The sequence below is a fragment of the Dipodomys ordii genome, unplaced genomic scaffold (genome assembly GCF_000151885.1).
Source record: "Dipodomys ordii isolate 6190 unplaced genomic scaffold, Dord_2.0 Scaffold24, whole genome shotgun sequence".
Taxonomy (NCBI): Eukaryota; Metazoa; Chordata; class Mammalia; order Rodentia; family Heteromyidae; genus Dipodomys; species Dipodomys ordii.
Window position 1 is genome coordinate 9,926,205 of NW_012267240.1, and position 24,428 is coordinate 9,950,632.

At 45.7% G+C, this 24,428-nt stretch overlaps 1 protein-coding gene across 2 annotated transcripts; it reads right to left on the bottom strand.

The window, feature by feature from the left end:
• Positions 1-11: 11 nt before the first annotated feature.
• Positions 12-23,617, bottom strand: Msrb2 (methionine sulfoxide reductase B2). Of its 2 annotated transcripts, none has more exons than XM_013014634.1 (5): positions 23,551-23,617; positions 16,896-16,999; positions 11,294-11,370; positions 1,705-1,852; positions 12-169 (listed from the first exon to the last, which is right to left on the bottom strand). In XM_013014634.1, exons 1-5 carry the CDS (start codon positions 23,564-23,566, stop codon positions 65-67), a joined length of 450 nt encoding a protein of 149 aa, XP_012870088.1. In that variant the 5' UTR covers positions 23,567-23,617; the 3' UTR covers positions 12-64. The 2 variants fall into 2 exon arrangements, with proteins under 2 accessions (XP_012870088.1, XP_012870087.1); XM_013014633.1 differs by lacking the exon at positions 23,551-23,617 and adding an exon at positions 23,146-23,255.
• Positions 23,618-24,428: the final 811 nt, after the last annotated feature.

Below are 24,428 nucleotides of genomic sequence, written 5' to 3' on the forward strand. Positions count from 1 at the left end.
GGGAGGGAGGGAGGGAGGGAGGGAGGGAGGGAGGGAGGGGCAAAGGAGTGCCTCTTGGAGAGGGTCAGTGTTTGCCTGCTTTGAATTTCAGCGCCACACTGTTGATGCAAAACCTCTGGCCGCTGGGCGCAGGTCCATCGGGGAACACATGGCCAAGATGAGCATCACACTGCAGAGGAGAGAGGGTTCTGTTACTCTCAGACAAAGCTGTTTCTATAAAACCAGATGGACAGCCTGCCTGGCCACCCCACGCCAGAGTCTAATCCACACAGGAAGCAAAGTCTCTTTCATCAGAATTTGGTTGTAGCTGGGTGCTGGTGACACCTATAATCCTAGCTACTCAGGAGGTTAAGATTTGAGACCATGGTTAGAAGCCAACCCAGGCAGGAAAGTCTATGAGATTCTTATCTTCAAGTAACCAGTAAAAAGCCAGAAGTGGAGGTAAGGCTCAAGTGGTAGAGCACCAGCCTTGAGTGAAAAAGTTAAGGGACAGGGCTGGGAAGGTGGTTCAGTGGCAGAGCGCTTGCCTTGCATGCCTGAGGCCCTGGGTTCAATTCCTCAGCACCACATAAGCAAAAAAAAAAAAAGAAAAAAGCCGGAAGTGGCACTGTGGCTCAAGTGGTAGAGCACTAGCCTTGAGCTGAAGAGCTGAGGGACAGCGCCCAGGCCCAGAGTTCAAGCCCCACAACCGGACCCCCAAAAAAAAAAGTTAAGGGACAGAACTCAGCTCTGAGTACAGGTCCCGGTACCTGCACCAAAAAAGACTAAAATTGATTACAAAATGAAAGAATAAACAACACAGTACTGGTGAGTATGCCTGTATTATCAGTGTGAATGGGGGTGAATTATTCAATTTAGACCTTGACTTGCTCATATATAAAATGGAGGCAATAATTTTACCTACTTATGAATGGAAACAATACAAATGAGGTTAATATTAACACAATTCCTGGGTAAGTCTCAGTACGTGTGGTTGACAGTGTGCATTTTTTCCTCTACTGAAGGCAAAACTAACTATGCTACTTTTATCTGCTTCCCTCTGCTGTCTCATAAAACCCATGACTCCACCAGGCAGCGGCGGCTCAGGCCTGTAATCCTAGCTATCCAAGAAGCTGAGCTCTAAGCATTACAGTTGTGAGCCAGGCCGCCAGAAAAGTCAGAGAGACTCTTACTCCTAATAGCCAGCAAAAAGCCAGAAATGGAGATGTGGCTTAAGTGGTAGAGCACCAACTTTGAGTGAAAAAAGCCTAATGTAAGGCCTTGGGTTCAGATCCAGAAAAAAAAATGAAAAGAAAGAAACAAACAACAACAAAATAATCCATGCACCAGGAAATGTAAGCGGCCAAGGATATGAAGCTGAGTTTGCCGTCTTGATTTAAGCCATTGGCCATACTGGGTTCCAGGAAGGATGTTCTGCCCCTTAGTGAGTCAAAGCAGCAGCCTTAGGCGGTCGGGAAGGGCCAATCACAGGAATGTCAAAGGTCAGCTCATTCCACTTTCTGTTCCATTCTGAGCCAGGGCTTAGAGGAAAGCCTTTCACTCTTATCTGAGGGCCCAGGGTTAGGGGATGGGAGGAAGGGCCCTTCAAGGGTGAGAGTACCCGTCCAATTGTTTTGATGACAGAGTGCCTTGGGGTGCCCAGGACCGGAAAACTCCCTGTAGCACGCTTGGTGGAATCAGAGAAAACATAACAACGCAAAGCACCTGCTTGCAGACCACCTCCGTGCGTGCAGATCCCAGGGAGGTGTCCAGACGTCTCAGTATCGCCGTGTGGCTTTCATCGAGGCCGGAAGTACCGTGAGCCTCTGAAAACGAAGGCCAGCCAGTCCCGGAGCAGAACTTCTTCTCAGAGCTGTGGAAGACAGTCCCCACCCGGCAGTGATTAAACATGGCTGTTACTAGATGTGCTTCATGCCTTAACTGACTGCTCCTGTGAGCAGAGCGGATTCCTGCGGACACCAAACTCAGCTGAAAGAGGGGGCAGATCCACAGAGCTGTTCCTCCTGCCATTCTAGGTGAGACACTGTCTGGTCACCCTGAGGGGTGATGTGAAGGACTTCCGTCTCTATGTCTAATCTAAAAAACAAGAGCTTTGCAAACTTTCCTACTAGGAACTGCAGATCAAATTCATGTGTTCTAGTCTGGTGACTCTCATCTATAATCCTAGCTACTCAGGAGGCTGAGGTCTGAAGGATCGAGGTTCAAAGCCAGCCTGGAGAGAAAAGCCTTCAAGACTCTAATTAACTAGCAAAAAGCTGGAGGTGAGGCTCAAATGGTAGAACATCACCTGAGCAAGCATGAGGACCTGAGTTCAAATCCTGATACTGGCAAAACACAAAACACGAACCCCTGTGTTCCAAATGCGTAATTATGCTGGCATAATCCGGGCACATCAGGGGAAGTGCTAAGCCTCAGCAGTGGAAATTTCCAGGTCTCTGAACACAGTGCCTGGCTGCCTTGGGGATTCAAAGCTGCCCCTGTGATTCTGAAGCATGAAAAGCAGGGGAGCTGGGTGATGTCCTGCAGGCTGGACTCTCTCGCCTGTGATGCATCTACTGCTCAAGGACATTCTGAGGATTCGAGGAGATGTTGCTGGTGCGCTTTACAGCTTCTCATGATGCAAGCCCAAACCAAACAATTGAATGCATGGGCCGTGAGGTTAAAAACAGGCTCTGTTGGCAGGGCGGCAACCAGCCTAAGGGGTTTGGGTTAGCAAGAAGGCACAATGAGCCCCCCACTTTCCTCGTGTAACTAATGTATGCTAATGAAAATGAAGCTCCTACTATGGTTTGTTTTTGGTGTCTGAATTCAAGGACTAGACACTATCTTTTTCGTTCAAGACCGGTGCTCTACCACTTGAACCACAACTCTTCAAGCATTTTGCTGATTAATTGGAGATAAGTCTCACAGACTTTCCTGCCAGGGCTAACTTTGAACCATGTTCCTCAGATCTCAATCTCCTGAGTAGCTAAGATGACGGGTGTGAGCTGCGGGTCCCCGGCTATGATTAGTTTTATTCACAGGTGTTTCTGGGTGCTTGCAGGGGAGCCTCTGCATGCGGGGAGGTCTCATGAACACACTGATGCTTCAGGCTAGAGCAGACAGAACAGCTGGAACAGCTGTCAAGAGAAAGAGGACAACGTGTAACTTGCTACTGAAGACCCCTCATTCAGGGCTGGGGGGGGGGATGGTAAAGTTCAGTAGTAGAGCCAGTGTTCTGTCAGCATTAAAAAGAAAAAAGACTTTAATCCATTCTCTAAGAGCCTGCATAGAGAAGCTCCCATAAATGTCACTGGAAAATAGTTGAAAGATTTTAGGTGGCAGGGAGATGGCTCTCTCTACCTAAAAAAGAAAGAATTGACCATTAAGCTCTGCCCCCAAGTGAAACAAAGAATGGGGAATAATGGGATCACTAGGCCGTGAGCACAGAAAAGCTCAGCAGAGAACAAAATGAGCCAAAGCGGGCAGGGACACAGCGTCTGTCACACCCAAATTATTGAGGATCCTTGACAGCTTCTGTCTACATGATCGATGTCAATGTTTAACAGGTCGGAAATTATAGCTGATAATTTAAAACATAGGTGTGCACTACATTTTTATTGTTCGAGACAGTCTGGCTCTGAAGTCCAAGCTAGCCTGCACCTGAGGGCCTCCTATCTCAGCCTTCTCAGAACTGGGATTATAGGCACACACCACCATGCCAGGCTTGAATAGAACTGTTAGTTGTTGGCGTTTGCTAGTACTGGGGCTTGAATTCAGGGCCTCTCATCTTGCTTGTTCATGGCTGGTGTTCCATCCTTTGAGCCACACTTCTAGTCTGGCATTTTGCTGATTCATTGAAGATGGAGTCTCACAGACATTTCTGCCTGAGCTGACTCTGAACTATGATCCATAGGTCTCAATCTCCTGAGAAGCTACAATTACCGGAGTAAAACACCTGTACTCAGTTTAACAGAACATTTTCAGGACAATTGTATTTCCTGAAATATACCAGGCACTTTGAGAGAAGGGCTGCATTGTTTACAATTTTGCAAACCTTTTAATTGTCTGTTTTGAAGACAACTAAACCTTTTCTATGTGCCTCTGCACTCACTCTAATGCCAAGAAGTTCTGATTGAGCCACCGGAAGAGGACGGGAGGGGGTGTGGCCAGTAGTATTTGTATACTTAGCATGCATGAGGTGAGGTGCTGGGTTCAACCCAGAGCACCAAATAGATAGATAGATAGATAGATAGATAGATAGATAGATAGATAGATAGATAGATAGATAGATAGATAGAGATAGCTATATATATATATAAAAGCTATTGTCTAACATGGATGGATACACAGTTGGGGAAAACATCACCTGGTTGGTCTCCTAGAAAGGCCTCAGGGATCTCGGGTTCTCTTTAAAAACCTTAGAAACAAGGACTTGATCCCACCAGATCTGGGTATGAAGCGAGGCACCATGGCTCACATCTGTAATCCAGCTACTCCAGGAGTACAGGTAGGAAGATCATAGCCTGTGGCCAGTGCCGGGCAAAAAAAGTGAGATCCTATCTGAAAAGTAAATAAATCCAAGAAGCTTGGAGGCATGGCTGAAATGGTGGAGTCTCTGGCTGGTAAAGGCAATGCCCTGAGTTCAAATCCAAGTATGCCTCCTCCCCCCAAAAGAAGATTGAGTATGGGTTTCACACTCTTATGTGCTATATCTGTGTGTCCCAGGTAAGCTATTTATTCTTCTGGCATTAGGCTACTGAGGTTACAGAATACCAACAGCATCATTACCTCAGACCACTGCTGTCAGGGCCACCGTGGAGCATACACAGCATGTTGAGAACAGTGCCTGACACATGGTACATATATCAACAGCGATTATTTTTTAATATCATTGCTATGATAAATATTCGGGACCTCTGAGCAGCCCTGGGTCCAACTACAAGTGTGTATATGTTCAGATCTCTTGTAAGTCAGTGACCTAGCCTGAAGAAAGCCCTGAGCTTGATCCCTTGTACTGCCAAAAAAGGAAGGAAGGAAGGAAGGAAGGAAGGAAGGAAGGAAGGAAGGAAGGAAGGAAGGAAGGAAGGATTGAAAAGTTCACTTGGCCTTTGTTCCAGGGAATCACAGCAGCTTTAACCACAGCCTTTCTACCTTCAGCATCAGATAAACTACTGATTATTAAGGGAAGTTTGATAGAGAATTATGAATATGATAAAGCTTTCCAAAATGAGTGACTCTAAAACTAATAAAAAGTCAACAGAAACACTTTACTGGAAGCAAATTCAGCAGAATCTAGAGATTTTACCAAGCAATACAAGGACCAACTTACAATGGAAAACCTAAGACATTCCAAACTACATATTTAAGAGGCTGAGTTTAACTCATTACTTGAAAAAAAAAACCCACACAATTCTGGTTCACATATCCCAGGGTTTTCCTTTTGTTTCAATTGCTTTCCCACCATTTCTAGATATTCTATAGCTACTCAGGAAGAACAGAGGCATCTAGAGACAATGACAACCTAACCCTAGCTTGTAGAATTCCCATTCATTTGAAGGACTTGGGGACACCAGAGATTTATAAATAGTATTATTCAGATAGATGGGATATGCTGTGCAGAAAATGGACTAGTACCAGGCTCTCTCAGATTCCTCTGTGTGTGTGTGCCTATGTGTATGCGCGCACTTATATGTTGATACTGGGGCTTGAACTCGGGACTCAAGACTGATGCTATACCACTTGAGCCATAGCTCCACTTCTGGCTTTTTCCTGGCTAACTGGAGATAAGTTGCTTACTTTTGTCTGCTTGTATCAGTTTCAGTGATTCACAGCTCTTAGCTTCCGAGTAGCTAGAATTACAGGTGTGCGCTGAGGTGCCCAGTAACTTCCTATTTTAAGATTATAGGACCATGATATGTGATCTCAAAACACATTACTAGAGACAGAAGCTCCTCACAAACAGACACCATTCATTCCGACACCACAGGGCATGAGGGGGACTGTGGTAAGTGTGGCAGCGGTGGCTGGAGACAGGGTCTGGAAAAGGAGCTTTGGGGATAAAAGGGGCGCAGGACACACCCCAGGGCTCCTGTAGATGGAGAAGCCAGAGTCATTCTTCACTCTGGGTCACTGCTGTGATTTGCACATGGCTTCGTTCACATTGCATTTGGTCCCCACAGTGGAGGGGTTTGAAGGTGAAGTCTCTAGGAAGTGATTCCATACTTAAGGGGGAATACTGCAGTTCTCCCAGGACTGGCTTAGTTATGCAAAGAGCTGGTTGTCAAAAAACAATGCTACCCTCATGAAGTTTCTTTCTGATGCCACTGTTTGCCTGTGGCTTTTCTAGCATGGGTTGACACAGCACAGAACTGGAGCAGACACTGGCGCCAAGCAGTGGGACTTCCCAGCCTCGGAGCCATGAGCCAAAACAAACCTCACTTCCTTATAAATCACCCCCTGTCTGGTGTTCTGTTATAACATAAAACAGACTAAGACCTTGAGTAAGGGCCTTACGGATCTGGAACATTCATTTTCATGTCTGTTGGGTAGGCATCCCAGGAGCACTGCTGGCAAAGTACCAAGCCCAGTGCTCATGCTAAGTGCTCAAGAAGTTGTGTTTCTCATCCCACCTCCCATGGTAACTCCCTTCATAACTAATGTCCATAGAAAGCTTTCTTTCTTTCCTTCTTTCCTTTCTTTCTTTCTCCCTTTCTTCTCTTCCTCGTTTTCTCCTTCCTTCCTTCCATCTCTGTTCTTTCTTTCCTCTCTCTTCTTTCTTTCTCTCTTTCTCCTTCCTTCCCCCTCTTTCTTTCCTTCCTTCCTTCCTCTCTCTCTCTCTCTTTCTTTCTTTCTTATCCTAGGGCTTGAACTCTGGGCCTGGGTGCTGTCCCTGAGCTTTTGTGCTTAAGGGTAGCTTTCTGCCACTTGAGTCACAGCTTCACTTCTGGTCTTCTTGTAGTTTATTGGAGATAAGAGTCTCACTGATCTTAAGGCCTGGGCTGGCTTCCAACCACAAGCCGCAGATCCCAACCTCTTGAGTAGCTAGGTTGACAGGAGTGAGCCACCAGTGCCCAGTGCAAAGTTTTCATATTGCTGCAGCTGCGAAACAATGGGAGACGCTACTCATCTACAGTCAGGAAGCACTTACTGGGCACCTCCATTTTAGTTTCCTAGGGTGGAGGTGACAGATTACATGTCACAGTACCAAATCGAGGTGTGGGTAGGGCCAAACTCCTCTGGAAACTTCAGGAACCCCTCTGTGCCCCTCTGTGCAGGTTTCTGCAAAGAGCTAGCAGTCCCTGGACTCAGTTGCTGCACCATTTTCATGTGGTACTGTTGGTGACTGTGTTTCTTCTCTTCTTGCAAGACACTGAAACACTGCCACCTTTGTCTCTATGACTTCAACACTGAGTCCATGGACGCAAAGGGAGAAGAAACTGGCCAAGAGTTACTGAAGATAAAGATAAGCAGAGAACAGGGTGCTGATGGCTCACACCTGCAATTTTGGTGACTCAGGAGGCTGAGATCGCAGTTTAAAGCTAGCCCAGGCAGGAAAGTCCAAGAGACTTTCATCTCTAATTAACTACCAAAAAAAAAAAAGCCATAAGTAGTGCTGTGGGCTCAAGTGGTAGTGTGCCAACCTTGAACAAAATAGTTCAAGGATAGCATCCAGCCCTGAGTTCAAGCCCCCCCCCTGCCCCCAAGATGAGCAGAGCTCCTGCTGACAAGAGGGGTCTCAAGGGAGAGCAATGCCTGGGGTCTGTTGTGCAGAGGTCAGGTAATATGGCATCTTTAGGACACAGCTACAGAATTCTTAAAAGCAATGGACAGCCTGTGACCATATTAGTCCCCAGAGCCAATCAGAGGCTCCCTGCAGCCTGCACAAGCTTTCCCGTGTGTCAGTGAGCCCTCTGACTGGATGCCTACTCCAGTGCTCAGCTCTGGGGTGCCGTCAGTCCACTGCTCACGTGCAAGCTTCAGGGGTAATGGGCCATGATGTGATGCCTAGGATCCTCATACAGACTGCTCAAGGCTGGGGTGAAAGCTGCAGACCTTCTGTGGAAGGAGGCCTTCGCCCTGATTGCCTTTTTCTGCTCATCTGATCTTAACCCATTATATCCCCAATAATCCTTTTCCACCCGAAGTCACAACCATTGGTTCCAGGGATTAAGACTGAGAAACACAGTTCAACCCATGAGGTCTGTAAAAGAAGTCAAATGATCAAGGAACTCCAGCAGCCTGTCAGTTTTATCTCCTTAACTAAACAAATGAGTTAAGCCATTATAAAAGTAAGTCCTCAACAGTGTGCTACTGAGTAACAAGAATCTGGAGAGGAAAAAAATAGTCTAAACCTAACATGTGCTTTCCAAGGCAGGCAACTTCATGAACTCCAGGCCCCAAGAACACACAGAACTTCAGTGAGTGGACAGGAGGGGTGAGAAAAACCCCAGAGGCCACACAGAGTGAGGGACAGGCTGCAGGTGCAGGAAGACAGGAGGTTATACTTCCTGCGTTTGCTTTTTAAATTTAATGTTTAGTTTTGGTGGGCCATTGTTTTGCTTTAACTCTATATGAGCTTTATTTATTTATAGTAGCAGAAAGCTGATGAAGAGATTACACTTATTTCCCTCATTCTAAGCTAAAGCAGCAGGAAAAAGAGAACTGAAACAAACTCAAACTTTTTTTTTCTTTTTAAATAAGAAATATCAACTTTGCATCCAAAAAACAACCAAGGGTCCTGTCTTGTTAGTGTGGTGAACAGCTAGCTCCACACGCACAGGCTTTTGGAGAATCGGCTGGTAATCCTGTCACTTTGAGCTACTTTGTGACCTTGCAGATCCAGAGCTGTTTGAACTAACACTGTGCTAACATACTAGCAGCCCCTAGTCCCGTGCAATGTTCCTTAAATAAAATAACATGAAATGAAAATGTCAACTTCTCAGCCACGCCAGCCTCAGTTGAATGCTCGGCTGCACCCAGTGCAGAGGAAGGGCATTTCCATGGCGGGAGTGAGTTCTGCTGGCCACAGTTGTCTGCCCTAGCTCTCAGGTTGTTCCGTGCCCACAGGCCTGGCCTGTGTGGGAAGGGGACATCAGATGTTGAATAGTGAGAAGATACTAACAAATCAATGCTCTCACTGGATGACATTTTGTCTCTGTCATTACAATCCAAATGTAGAAAGATGTGCATGCCTACTGACCCGCCAGCAACAAGACAGCCCTCTGAACTCTGGCAACATGGCTCTTCCTTGGAAAGCTGTCCACTGAGGGTCCACTTCTCTTTCACAGAACCAATGATCAAGGGGTAACTAAGATTTCTGAGCCTGTGTCTCTATTTTTGTGTGTGTGCTGGTCCTGGAGCTTGAACTCAGGGCCTGGGTACTGTCCCTAAGCCACTTTGGGCTCCAGGCTACCACGCTACCACATAAGCCACAGCACCACTTTCAGCTTTTTCTAAGTAGTTCACTGGAGAGAAGAGGTTTAAGGACTTTCCTGCTCAGGCTGGCTTCTAACTATGTTCTTCAGAACTCAGCCTCCTCAGTAGTGAGGATTGTAGGCATGAGCCACCAGTCCCTGGCCTGCATCTCCATTTTACTGCTGTGATATGGTGAAATATCTATTTGCTCTTCTTCCTATTTCCTGGCAAACCACAACTGGAATCTGCCCAGTGATCATGTCTTTGTATGTGCCAATGAGCTGGCTGATGGCTGGCAGTCCCGTGGTAGCTACTGGATGGGCACTAGTCACCAAAGCATGACCAGATAGTTGATTTTTTTTTTTTTAAGGAAGGAAGACAGGCTGAAGGTTAAGTTGATCACCAACAGCCATGGCCAGTGACTGATTCAACCATGGAGCTGCCATAAGCCTAAGCATCAGGGTCCAGATAGCTGAACACATGGAGATATCTAGAGAATGTTCCCTGAGAGGGCACAGGAAGTGTGGCACCCCTCTCCTGTGTCATTCTATTCACCTCTGCATTATACTATCCTCTATCATAACCCAGTAAACCTATGTGTTTCCAGAGTTCTGTGAGCTCCTCAGGTAAAGTAACTGAACCCAAAGAGGGTGTGTGAAAACCTCAATCTATAGTCGTTGATCATAAGCACTGGCCACAGCCCTGGGCTCGTGATCAGCATCTGATCAGCACCCCTGGCATCTGATGCCCCTGCTGGTGTCTGGTCATGTGATCTCACTCCACCTAGGTCACAAAAGTCTCTGTTGTGCTATGATAGTTGGGAGAAAATGGTTTGTTTTCTAGCCACTCCAGGGTGTAAACACTAACTTTCTCCTTGTTTCCCCAGAGCCTCCTGAGTTGCCTCCCCCACTCCCCCACTATCTCCCCACTGGCTGGCAGACAATTGTGGATGAATGTGGGCCAGTCTGGTCCCGTGTGGGCACCAGAGAAAATGGATTCTACTTGTTTCTCGTCCTTGCAGGTGGGGTCTGGCTTCCCTAATGCAGCTGGCTCACCAGGAAAAGTCTGTCTGCTCAAAGCCCAAAGGACAGAAGGAAATTCTGCCTAATGGAAGATTCGCAAGGCTGGCTTGATTTATATTTTATTCTAAACCAATTTAGGGACGATGCCAAAGAAAGGAAAACATCTTTGAAGTTCTAAAAAACAAGACTTCAAAGATATTTCCTTTCTTCTTCATCGAATCTATTTTTTTAAGACTGTTTCCTGTATATCTAAACAAAAAGCTTTTGTTGAAAGATTTTAGATCCAGATTGACTTAGAGAAGGCTTTGAAATCAGGGGACAATTAAATTTACTTCCAGTTAGTGAATGAGGGTCTGGTATTCACCATCAAGCACAGTGGGGAATCTACCCTCATAAAACCCTAAATTAAATTATAAACCCATTTTCCCTGAGAGAGGTATAGTTATTTTTTTAAATCACATGACCAAGCAAATACTATTAGGGTTTAACTGTCTTTACATGCTTCCCTTAAAAACATTCTAATAGCATTATGGTAAAGAATCCGCCATGTTTTCGTTTGCTATTTCCTATGTTTATATAAAGAAAAATATAAGCTAAGAATATAAGCTAAGTCTTGTTAATTGCTCAAAAGCTACGGGGAAAAATTAAGACTGATAGCTTCTAAGAATAGTTCCTCTTAAACAAATTAAGAAGGAAACTAAAGGATACCTGGGAGTTAGGGGAGTCGCTCAATGGCAGAGAAAGTGCTCACCATGCATGAAGCCTCAGCACCAAAACGTAAACAAGAAACGTATTTATCCAAAACCTCAAATGAGACCGAGCTGCCTCAACAGAGGGGGAATTGCTCTTCGTTAGCTCCGGCTTCCTCATCTCACCTGAAGAGTGGAGCATCGCAGCACACACAATGGTACATTCCCGGGTCCTTGTTGTTCAGGTAGGTCCCACTGAAAGGCTGAAAGTAAATGACACATGGGTGCATGTTTCCCACATCATCAGAAGGAGGCAATGTAGCAGATTTAAGCCCAAAGACAGAGAGGATGAAGGTGTAGCTCAGAGCTTGTCTAGCACATGTGAAACCCTGGGTTCCATCCTTAGTACCACTAGAAAACGAAAACAAAAGTAAACACCACCACCATGATGTTTCCAAGTATGAATTTGACAAAACACAAATACCACCAGAGAGGAAATTACAACCACCCAAAGAAGTAGCCTGCAGGCCTTATTTACAATCTGGTCTTGATTGTACCCAATATTTAAATTAGGACATAAATAATGCTCTGTATTTACACAGAAGTTTTCATCAATTTCCATGAATAAAGATGAGAAATGAATCTGACCTTCTGTAATTTGTGGATGTTTTCAGTCTCTTTTCAAAAGAGCTAAATGAGGAACTGGAATCCTTGTCTCAAATATGTTGAAATCCCCAATTAAAGCAGATCATAAAGACACTGAGGGTGTGGTCAGTAGTGTATTTTCCCAGTATGTGCAAGGCCCAGAGTTTGATCCTTAAGACAGGGAGGAGGGAAGAAGAGGGAGGAAAGATTCAAATGCCTACTGAGCACTGAATGCATTGTAGCATCCCAAATGCATGGGAGGTTAGGTTGGGAGGACTGCAGTCTTAGGCCAGCCCAGACACCTCTGTGCCCCCACAAAAAAAAAAAAACACTGAAGTTACCACGTCAATGAGAAGGTGGGTGTGGTGGGGAATACCAGTCATAAAATAATAGGATAAAAATGAAATTCCATCTCAAAATAACCAGTGGGGGAGTGGAGGGGGTAGGGAGCATGATTCGGAAGTAGGGTGCCTGCCTAGCAGGTGTGAAATCCTGAGTTCAATCTCTAGTATTATAAAAACAAAAACAAGCTGGGCGCCGGTGGCTCACGCCTGTAATCCTACCTACTCAGGAGGCTGAGATCTGAGGATTGCGATTCAAAGCCAGCCCAGGCAGGAAACTCCAGGAGACTCTTATCTCCAATAAGCCACTCAGAAAACTGGAAGTGGTGCTGTAGCTTAACTGGTAGAACACTCAGCTTGAGCTGAAGAGCTGAGGGACAGGGCCCAGGCCCAGAGTTCAAGCCCCAGGACTGACAAAAACAAAAACAAAAGAACTTGCAAGTGAAGCCTCCAGTTCCCTGTGGTATTAAGCACATATTTTCAAAGAGCAGCATGATGGGCCATTTCAGATCAAACTTCTGAGCCAACCAGATGGGAGCCCTTGGACATTTTCCCTCTTTAAAACCCCTATATTAGATGCAGAATTGTGAATGCTGTGAGCTAGTCCTCCAGAGCCGGGCGGCCAGCTCTGGCAACATGGCATCTGTGGATGAGGCTTCATAGCCCTCCCCCTGGCCTATGGTACATATGTGCCAGAGAGCTGCCAGCCTCAAGGCTGAGCTACAGAACTCTGTTCATATGAACAAGATACCTGGTAAGGGTCAGAAATGCAATTTCAGCATGGCAGGGGACAGATGGGTAGAGAAGTGACAGAGCATTGCTATCACAGTTAAGTAAAATAAGAGCAAATAATTCATATAAAGAGGAATTGTTCAGCCAATGTATTTTAGGGGATGACAGCTACTCACTACCTCCTCGTCTGACTTCTAATGTTTCCCTCCCCACTCCCTCATTTGACAGATCCTATGATGTACTTAGGACCAAAATTCTGCTTCTCATTTATCTGTCCATTTTAGTAACCATGGAAAATTTGTCTACTTGGTGCAGGGCTGAGTATACACTAAAGTATGAGTACACACTGGGATTAAAATCCATGGTATTCTCTCTCCCTCTCTCTCTGGGGTGGTAAAGGGGTTTGAACTCAGGGCCTGGTACTTGCTCTGCATGACTACTCATGGCTGGCATTCTACCACTTGAGCCACTCCTCTAGCCTGGCTTTTTGCTGTTTAATTCAGATATGAAGTCTCACAGACTTCTGCCCAGATTAGCTTCAAACCATTGATCCAACTGATCTCAGCCTCCTGAGTGGCTAGGATGACATGGCACATTCAGTCCTTGTTCCCAAAGAATGTACTGGTGGCTTAGGTGGGAAGATATACCAGACCATGACAGCCAGGACAGAGGAGTGTATGGAGCTGGGTACTGCCCGACCACTGCCAAGAAGGTGTTCTCACCAAATATTGTCTATCATTGTGTAGAGTCTGTTTTTGTTTGTGTATTTTTACCCTGCACAGCTGATTGGTATTTATTACCTAAAAATTCCAAGACATTAGGGCAAGTTTTGAAGGATGAGACGGCAGAAGGACTTCAGACAAGTAGAACAGTCCAGATAAGGTGAGGTGGAGAGGGAGGACAGGCAAGGCCTGGCCACCATACAGCTGTAGAGCAGGCTAAGAAATGGACACCCTGGCCTGCTGAGCGAGGGGAGCCACTGGGAACTGCAATGGCCAAGAACATGACCAGAATTGGCTTTCAGAAATGATCCCTTGATATCCAAGTCGAGAATGGACTGGAGGGGAGGGGGAGGGAATGTAGCCCCGTGGTACAGCACTGGGCATGCACGGGGTTCTGGATCCACTCTGGACACTGCAATTAACAAACAAAAAGAACAAAAACCAAACAGCTTGGAGTAGAGGGAAAAATACACCAGAAGCAAAGAACAAGCAGCTAAGCGAGTCACTAATGCAGGCTTGCTGTGCTCCTGCTCTGGCTGGAAATTGAAAACCAGAGGAGAGAATGAAAGGCTGGCTAGCTGTCAGGGCTAGGGGCCAGGGTCAGAGAGAAAATAAAGCTCAAGGCACCCCCTGGAATTCAGTCTGCCTGGACTCAGGCAGAGCTCTGTTCTTTGGTGCTGTCAAAACAGTACACTTTGGACCAGACATTGGTGGCTCACACCTATAATCCTAGATACTCAGGAGGCTGAGGTTTAAGGATCAAAGCTGTTCAGCCAGGTGCCCGTGGCTCATGTCTGTAACCCTAGCTACTCAGGAGGCTGAGATCTGAGGATCGCGGTTCAAAGCCAGCCCGGGCAGAAATATCTGTGAGACTCTTATCTCCAATAAACCACTAGAAAACCGGAAGTGGCGCTGTGGCTCAAGCGGTAGAGCAGGGACAGTGCCCAAGCCCATGACCGACCAAAAAAAAAAAAGAAAGTAAGGAAAGATGGAAGTGGAGGTGTGGTTCAAGTAGCAGAGCCCCAACCTTGAGCAAAAAAGCTAAAGCAAGAGCTCCAGACCCTGAGTTCAAGCCCCAGTATCAGCCTACGCACACACATACACATACACACACATTCACACCAGACACCACACACACACCAACAATCAGTAGTAAAAAGCAACACTTGCTGAAAACAGTGGACCCCGTCAAAAGCGATAACTTCAGACAAGTCATATGGGACTATTCTCAAAGGTTGGGGGACAGGGTCAGCAGACACCAATGAAGGGATCAGTATCTGAAAGAAGTTACCACTCCCTATGGGCCTATGGGGTAAGGGAAGAAGCAGTCACCGGAGCTGCCACCTGCAGAACAGGAACACAGCTAACAGCCACACTTCCAGGGCTAAGGGAACCTCAGATCCCTGCTAATTTCTCTATCCTTCTCACTAAGCTCTGACATCTTTCTGCCTGAATTAAGTCAATGGCCAGGAGACAAGAAAGCCAGGGCAGGGAGAAGCCTGTGGAGAGTAGATGAGGAAGGCACCCAGAGAAGGGCCCCCACAAAAGGACCTGCACCTTCTCTTCTGAACACTGACTTTAGTACTACTCAAGTTGGGCTGCAGCTTTCTTTGGCTGGGTGACAGCAGAGACCCAACTTAGTTCTGTTGCCCAGTAAAAAACCATGTGTAACTGAATTCAATCTGAATCCCTCGGCCTGACGAAGCTGACAGAGGCTTACAGTTCTGCTGAGTTCTGAAATGTAAAATGTGGAAATGGAGCCACTGAAAGGGATTTATAACATTAGTTATAAGGGATGCTGCTCATTTTGTACAAGGGCCAAATGCAAAATAGAATGGACCATCTGTTTCAGAAGCCTACAGATTTATTCTCTGAAACATCTGGCAGAGAATCTCCAGGCACCAAGCCTTGTCTGGCTCTTCACCTGAACATAAGAGCAGGCTTAGAATATTCTTGTGTGTGCATGCCTGTGTAGACACACTCACATACACACACACACACACACACACAGGTCAGAGCATCACATATAGCTCTCCTATGCTATCAACAATAATTCAAATGAAGTCTCTTTCCCAGTGAAGACTTTATTAAAATCCCACCTGCAGAAAGCTGTGAAAAATACTAGCAAAAAGTCTGAATGCTTTAGCATCAGGGAACTGGAGGGTTTGATCATGATGACAAGGCCATATGTGAGTTTTCCAGGTACTGAAAAAGGGAAAATGTAAATATTTTTTTGCAGTGTTGCTGTACTGTGGTCTATCTGTGGGACCTGCTTCACAAATGACAATACGGAGTGGAAGTTCAACAGCTCAATTGCAGTGCTTCTAGTTGGACCACTTGTTAAGAATCACAGTGCTGAAAAGAATAGCTTTATAAAGAGGAACCAGTGAAGGCTGAATGAAAGCTGAGATTGCTGACTTCAGTTTAAATAATGTTTTCTCCTCTATGCCCTCAGTCATTCTGTATCCATAAACGGTTATCCAGTATCACAGCCAGACATTACGGTAGACACAAGGGGACAAAACACAGCAGAAAATGTTATGAAGGGCAAGTACTGTAGAATTAAACCTGACTTGGGACTGAGAGAAGGGCTCCCTGAGGTGAACTTTAGGCTCAGAATTAATTGGTGGGTATGAATTAATCAGGAGGAGCTAGGAAAAGGAACATGGTACACAAGGGCCTTCAAGGAATGGGAACCCAGAGTACTTGTGAGCTCCCAGCTCTCCAGCTACAGCTCAGAGACTTGGGGTTGGATAGGATATATGAGCCACTGCCTTTAGGAACTAAGTAACTCTTCACTACTTTTCTCTTTCCTTGAAAGTGGTAGAAGCCACTGAGGGATCAAAGCTGGGTAGTGTTTTCAAAAGGCGTCTTTAAGCTAATACCTGGGGGCTCATTCCTATAATCCTAGTTACTCTAAAGACTGAGATCCAAAGGAGTATAGTTTGAGGTCAGCCTGAGCAGAAAAGACTATGAGCTTTCAGTTTAGAAAATAAGCAGCAAAAAGCTGGACTGGAGGTATGGCTCAAGTGGTAGAGTACCAGCATAAGCAATCATAAAGGTCTGTGTTCAAAACTCAGTACTGACAAAGGTGGGGGGGGGATCCTTCTTTGGTTTTGGTAGCCACATAGGGTGAGAGATGTGCAGCATGGCAGTGGGGGTGCTGGTGGTGGATGTGTCCAGGGCTAGATTCAGGATTCTACAACGGGACAGATTCCAATGCCCAGAGAAGGGACCAATGGAAGAGGAGCAGATTTGCACAGTGGACAAGGCCTACTTGGAGTTTGTAGATGGTCTCCTGGCCCCTCTCCAAACCCTTAACCAGACACTGTACATCAGGCCACTCACAGGCTCAGTTCCTTTTTCTCTGGTGACGTAGAACTGCTCAGGGGTCAGTTTCTTCTGCCACTCAGCCTTGGTGAGAGACGGGGACTCACACTTCGTAAGAGACCCTGCAGTGTTATATAAGGAATTTGTTTATTAAAATCGAAATGCACAATGAACTTCCCTTTCAACCAGAGTATCCTGTCACCCCGTGATAGCCCCGCCCCTTCCTCTCTCTCCATGCTCACAGGGACAGGAAGGCTGGATTACAAAATGCTTTGAATAACCAGAACAGTTGGTTTTCTAGTCTTCCTGGGAACACAGAAGCTGAAGTAGTTGAACTAGGAGTAAGTTCATGCAGAGTAGGTTCTCTTCAAAGTGGAAACTGATTGGCCCTTCTAACTGCTTTCAGACCAGCATTTCCTGTCAGCACAGCTGGGAGCACCAGAACTACCACACTACTATGCTTCCTGGTCTGTCCACTTCTCAATTACTTTTGGACTCTGTGTGTGGTGTTGATACTTGGCTTTTGAACTCTCAAGTAGAGCACAAGTACTCTGCATTGAGCCACACCTCCAGCCCATTTTTTTTTAGTTTGGTACTTTAGATAGGGTCTCATACTTTCCCCTAAGACCAACAGAGGTATCCTCCTACCTCCACCTCCAAGTAGCTGGTAAAGGCATTACCACCACACTTGGTTTGTTTTTGAGATACAGTCTCAATCATTTTTTTGCACAAGCTGACTTCAAATGAACAGTTTCCTGACCTCTATCGACCTCTGGAGTAGCTGGGATTACCAGTGTGGACCACCATGCTCAGCCTGTATTACTTTTATATGTTGACTATAAACAAATAATCAGAACAAGCCACTCTGTGGCCAAAGCCAAAAGAAAACTCAATTGTCAGTCTCCCAATAAATTTCCTAATTATCTAATATTAAGAATTTGAGGGGCTGGGAAGGTGGCTCAGTGGTAGAGCGCTTGCCTTGCATGCAGGAGGCCCTGGGTTCGAATCCTCAGCACCACATAAGCAAAAAGAAAAAAGCCGGAAGTGGTGCTGTGGCTCAAGTGGTAGAGTGCTAGCCTTGAGCTGAAGAGCTGAGGGACAGCGCCCAGGCCCAGAGTTCAGGCCCCACGACCGGACCAAAAAAAACAAACAAAAAAAAGAAATTTGAAAGTATTTTATAATCTCTACAACATTTCAATTTTCAATGAGAAGAGGCCCAGAAGAGGTTAGCAATCCACTCTTGCACTGAAGATAAAATACTAAATGTCTGTGATGTGTGCACTCACATATCAAACATGCAACTGTGTTTAAAATTAATTTTTGGATACACACACAAAAAGTCCTAAATATTCTTTTAGCAAGAAAGACACCTTTATGAAATTGCATGATAATATACTTTTAGTATTGTATATTGTTGACTGCTTATGAGTATAATTTATTTAAAGGCTTTTAAAAAAATAGCAGTGCTGGGTTTAAACTAAGGACCTCAATCTAGCAAGGCTGGCCTCCACCATTTGTACTATGCCTCCAGGCCTGCTTTTTGGTGGTTACTTTTCAGATAAGGTCTTGCTTCCCAGACTTCTATTTTTAGGCTTCCCCCATGACTAGCTTCCCTTTCCACAAACAAGGAATCTCTAATATCTTTCTGTCCTGGCTGGCCTTGAGCAAAGAGGTCCCATTCTCAGGATCCTAAGGAGCTAGAATGTAAGCACAAGCCACTGATGCCCTACTCTGAGAAAGCTTTTTGTTTCTTTGTTTGAGCAAAGGTTTTGGTACGTAGATCATTGTGCCCTCTGACTTGTAACTGACTTCTCTCAGCTCCACCAGTGCTGGGATTACAGTTAGGCAGCAACATGCCAGGGAGTCAAGCAAGAACCATCAGAAAATTCTCAATCTCTTGGGTGAAAGACTTTTGGAAAAGGCCCCAAATATGGCCCTGAGATGACCAATTACAAAGAAGAAAAGACACCTTTAAAATGGAGGAATCTGGAAGCCACCTTAACTAAGTGAGCAAAGTTAGTATCATTAAAGTGGATCTGTGGCATAGGAGACTCATAGTTACTGTACTGGGAAGAACAGTGTACCTAGTACCATTATCTTTCAATTCTTTTTATTTAGGTTTATTTATTAGGCTGGTGCTCTACTATTTGAGCCAAACCTCCACTTCCTGTCTTTTGCTGTCTTATAGGAGATAAGACTTTTCTGTCCAGGCTGGCTTCAAATTGAAACCCTCAGATCTCAGCCTTCTGAATAGCTAGGCTTATAGGTGTGAGCCACCAGGACCTGCTCCACAAAAATGTTTAATCTGATCATGAAGAAATATACGAACATAAAGGAAAGGAAATCCTGGAAAACAACGAAGTGCAATGAGTTTCCTTTCACTGATTTCTAGATCCAAGGAAAATTAAGCAATAGAGACACTAACTGGAACATAGAAATGTCAGTATGACAGATACATTAGACAACAGTGTTATAATGAGGTTCAATCTCAAGAGTATGATAATTGTCCTCTTAGTTCGCAGGAAAAAAAATCTTTGGTCATAGGAGACAAATGCAGAAAGATTTAGGGATAAAGTATTGTCAACACCTACAACTATCTCTAAAATGGTTTAGCAAGTCACACAAGTGTGTGTGCACATACATGTGTGTGTCTCAATGGTATGTGTGTCAATGGTGGCAAAGCATGGGAAAGAGGTCACAGAATTAGGAGGGAACTTAATTTCTGTAGAATTTTCCCCAGTAACCTATAATCTCAGTTTAGTCATGAAGGCAAACATCAAATGATGACAGACTGAGAAGCACTCTATATGGTATGTGACCAGTACTCAAAATTGTCAAGATCCTGAAAAACAAGGAAAGACAAACTGTTGTCACAGCCAGAACAGTGAGAAACGAATGTCACCCTGACTTCCTGAACACTGAACTTTGGTTTCCTAAGCCTAATGGATGAAAACTCACTCAATGTTGCACAAAAGACAATCTTAAGTTCTCCAAGACCTGTTTCCACCCTAGCTCATCATCACCTCTTTTACACCAAAAGTAGCCTGCCCAGTGTGGTAGCTGAGTCTTCTGAGCCATTTTCGGGAATGGGGATGGGTGGGGTGAAGCTACTGATTCAGGACTTAATTCCTTTTCACACTGTGGGGTTTCTGTCCTTGCTAGGGAGTATGAAATAAATTGAGGAGCAACATCTACAAGCTAGGAAGAGTTATTGTAATTGTAAACACAAGGCCATAACACTAGGAATTAGATTTCCGTTGTATGCTAGCTCCTCAAGTTATTTGTAGTAGTTTAACAAGCATACTTTCGAGCCTACCATTTTGTGTGGAATTAGATCCTCCCTTCACATGCTGTAATGAGCAATGCTTAAAACTTGAAGTTAGGCATGGCAGCTCATGCCTGCAATCCCAGCTACTCAGGAGGCAAAGAGGAGGATCTCAAAAGTCTAGGCCAAAACACATCATTACTCTTGCTTAAAATTTCCATGTTCTGCTAGCACCCTCTGCCATCATACCTCTTTCCTTTTAGGTTTCCTGGCTAACTACTACTCGGCCTTCTGAATGAAGTAGTCTATAAACGTCAATTAAAGCCTGTGGATTGATGAAACTTTTGAGTTCAATGACACTTATACTAATTTCTGCCCACTGTCTGTCCATTTCTGAGAGAGGCTATTGAAGTCTCCAACTATGATAGTAGATTTTTCTCTTCCTGGAGTTATTTTCACTTAACATGGTTTGGTGCTCTGTTGTTAGGTGCATATACATGAAGGATTGTTTTGTCTTGGAGAACTGGCCTCATTTATTATGTAATGTCTACCTTTAATCACTGATTCCTTTCCTAAAGTCTTCTCAAATTAATATAGCTATGGTTTTTTTTCAAAATCTTTATTGTGATTAAGTGGTTACATAATTTCCCAAATTTCACAGTATTGTGGGATAGTGATGCTCAGTTAAAGTCACAAACACACTCTAACTTTCCTGGAGCAAATTGTCTATTACAGTCTATAACATATATGAGTTCTATGTATAGCTACGTTTTTTTAAGCATTAGGTGGTATATTCCTTTACATTTAGTCTATGTGTTTATAGTAAACTAATTATGAGTGTGTTTATTTTATTATTTATTTATTTATTTTTGTAGTACTGGGGTTTGAACTCCAGGTCTCAGGCTCATTCGGCTTGCTTGCTAACACCTCTGCCTCTTGATTCATGCCTGTTACTCTTTGACCTTCGGAATCTCAGCCTCCTCAGTAGCTCTGATTATAGGTGTGAGCCATGGGCCACAGCACAAGTGGGATCCTTATGGGGCTACTAGTGTCCTTATAAAGAAAAGATCTGATAGACTGGGAATGTAGCTTAATGGCAGAGTGCATGCCTAGTACCGGCAAGGGAAGGCCTTGAATTTGAGCCCATCACAAAGAGAAAGCAGGAGAGAGAGGAAAAAAAAAGACATGAGGGGAGAAGAGAGACTTGAAAGCCTGTCCTACCCCCCTGCCCCCCTCCCCCAGCCAGAAGGCTAATTCAACACTCAGCAAAAACATGGCCATCTCTAAGCCAGAAAGTGGGTCCTTGTCAGGCAACCAAATATGTCACCATCTTGGTTTTGGACTTTTCAGCCTCCAGAACTATAAAAAATGAGTATGTATTGTTTAAGCCTCCCACTCCATAGTATTCTTATATGGAAGCTCAAGGTCAGACACAAACGCAGGAAGGGACAGCAAGCCAAGGCTCAAACTATTGACCACCAAACCTTTAACGGCAGAACCAAGCCTTTGACCACAGAACCACTACTTGCTTGTCATTTTTGGTGGATGCCTACTTCTTGGTTGAATTGAACTTGCATGATTTACTTATGCGTTCCTTCACTGATTTGGAGGGAAGCCAGTTTCTGGTTCCTAAAGGTAATACCACTAAAAATGTCTTTGCATATAGAGCTTTGTTCTTTTGAATTATTTCCTTAGAATACATTCCAGAAAGGGGGTGTCTGATGAGTTACACAGCTCCTGGTATGCACTGGTGTCTGGCCAGATTTTAATATGGCTGAAGAATTGCAGATGTCAGGCCCATTTATCAGGCTGCTTATGACAGCACCAAGCACATGCATGAAGCAGTTTCTGGTAAAACCCTATGAAAGGTGATGAGGAGAAACCCAGCTCACAACTGTGATATTTCCATTACTTGTGGCTCTCAGCAAACCCTTCCTGGCATACCTGAGGGCTTGGGACAGATAGCAGACAGGCTGCCTGAGACACTGAGGGACTGGGAAAGTCATCACTTGGGGTCATGTTGCATCAGCCGCAGCTCCACATTGCCAAGGCTTTTATTTATTTACCATTACATTTTGTAACCTTCAACAGAAGGCCAGGCTGGTAATCCCACAGAGGTGAAGCTTGGATCTGCCTGGGGCCTGCCACAAGGCAAAACGATGGTGAGTCTACCCGAAAATTAACTGACACACAAAAGAGCAAAAAAGGGCTCAAGTGGTGGTGCGCTTTTCCACCAGTTCCTGAGTTCAAAACCCAGTTTGACAAACACAAGACAAAATCGAACAAGCAGTAAAACAACCACCACCATCACCACCACCACCACAAAACCCTCCCGAGATTAAAACACAAAAGAGGCACACATGAGGTAGTACACTTTCAGATGGCACATTCTCAGCTATCCCTGTGTCTTCAATGGACACACAGAAAACTGGATCAGGAAGTGGGTCAGTTGAGGTCTCTACTACGCCCCTTCCTAACAGAGGACGGCAGATATGCCCCAGTTGCTCCCCACAAAAAAATATGGGAGCCAAAGGTGCTTCTCAGGAAACACACAAACACACACCTGGTCCCTTTGGCCATGAAGAACGAAAGGCCGGTTTCCTGAGGGAGCTGTCTAACCAACAGGTCTCCCGGACCCAGTCGGGAAACCCCGCCTGGCTCCGGGGGCGCGGGCCGCTCCCCTTGGCGGCCGGAAAGCTGGGGGCGACGCGCGGCCCGGCGGGATCTCGGGGGCCCCAACCCCCGAAGCCCGCGGGCCAACGTGGCGTCTTCGGAGCCTCACATTTTATACAATAAATAAGTCACACAACAGCTTTACAGAATCGCGAGCCCGTCCTGGACAGACGCTGCGCCTCTCCGGCCTTTCTCGCTGCGCTGGGGCGGGGGGGGGGGGACCCCATCACCTTGAAGGCCAGGCCAGGATCGCGGCGGTCAGGACACCCCCCCCAATCAGGGCAGTGAAACCAGAAGCCGCGAGGAGGGACGGGAGAGGCCCTGTCCTACCTGCGTCCCCGCGGCGCGTCCCCGACAGGCCCCGAACCCTGCGCCCAGGGACCTCTCGGAAAGGAAGGACGCGGAGAGCTCGGAGGAAGACCTCCATGCCGATCCTAGGCCCGCGCCCCGCCTCTCTTCTCTAGCTCCGCCCCCGGTACAGCCCTCACGCCTAGCCCCGCCCCGTTCTCTGCTCCGCCCCTTTCGTGTCGTAGCCCCGCGGATTCCCCCGTTCCCTGTCTTTGCCCCGCCCCATAACATATCACCACACCTCCTCAAAAGCCACGCCCTCTCACGTTCCTTGCCCCGCCCTCCACTCGTCCTGCCCCGCCCTGGCCTGGAACTCCACCACTCCCGGCTTTTCCTCCCTCTCCCTGCCCATCTAGGCCCCGCCCCCTCCTCCTCCCTTCCTCTTACTTCCCGCCCCCTCCATCTCAGACTTGCAGGACTCTGCACTTGTCTCGCCCCACCCCAGCCTGCTAGACCTTGACCTTCCCGGAGCTTTTCCGGGTTCCTCCAGGCCAACCCCTCCCCCTAATTCTCCAAGCCCTTCTCAATTCCTGGCTCCACCCACCCCTACGTGATTCCTTCCTCGCGCCAACCTGGAGCTGCGTTGGTTTGTTTGCATTTTCCAGGGTGTTTATAGTTGGAATCGTGCAATGTGTCCTTGGCTCGGTCTGGCTTCTTTCACCCAGCCTGGTTATTTTGACAACCCTGAGTGGTTTTGCACGAAACAATGGTTCATTCCTCCTTCGTGTTGAGTAGTATTCCATGTATGGATATACCAAGCTGTATTTATTCACAGCCACTCTGGACGTTAGGCTGTTTCAAATATTTCCATATTAAAGTTAGAGCTCCCAGGAACATGGCTGCGCAAATCTCTGTAGATGTGGGTGCTCTTTTTGCTTGGTTATGTACCTGGGAATGGGGTGTCTGGGTGAGACGGTAAATGCTGCCCATCCAAAGGTCCAGACATTTTAATTCTCAGTACTTAGTGGTGTCTCTGCTTTAGTTTTGCAGTCTGTACGGCTAGTGGCATTGAGAATTTTTTCATGTGTTTATATTCAGAGGATATGTGTGAATTTTTTTATACATTTATCATTAAGTGATTTATTATAGAGTTTTTGGATGTTCTTATCTATTCTGAGGACAAATCTTTTTTTTAAAGATTTGCTTTACAAATATTTGTGTTCCCCCCCAGCCAGCGGCTTGTGTTTTCTATCTCCTAACATGGTCTTAGGAAAAGCAGGAGTTTTTAATTAGCATGAAGTCCAATTGATCATTTTTACGGATGG

What these genes read in the sequence shown, in the direction of transcription:
- Msrb2 (XM_013014633.1), bottom strand. Translation starts at nt 23,242, where the DNA reads ATGGAGGTCTTCCTCCGAGCTCTCCGCGTCCTTCCTTTCCGAGAGGTC. An exon ending in GAGAAAAAGGAACTGAGCCT is followed by an intron (nt 11,371 to 16,895) that starts GTGAGTGGCCTG and finishes ATTTACTTTCAG; the next exon opens with CCTTTCAGTGGGACCTACCT. An exon ending in TGCGATGCTCCACTCTTCAG is followed by an intron (nt 1,853 to 11,293) that starts GTGAGATGAGGA and finishes TGTCTTCCACAG; the next exon opens with CTCTGAGAAGAAGTTCTGCT.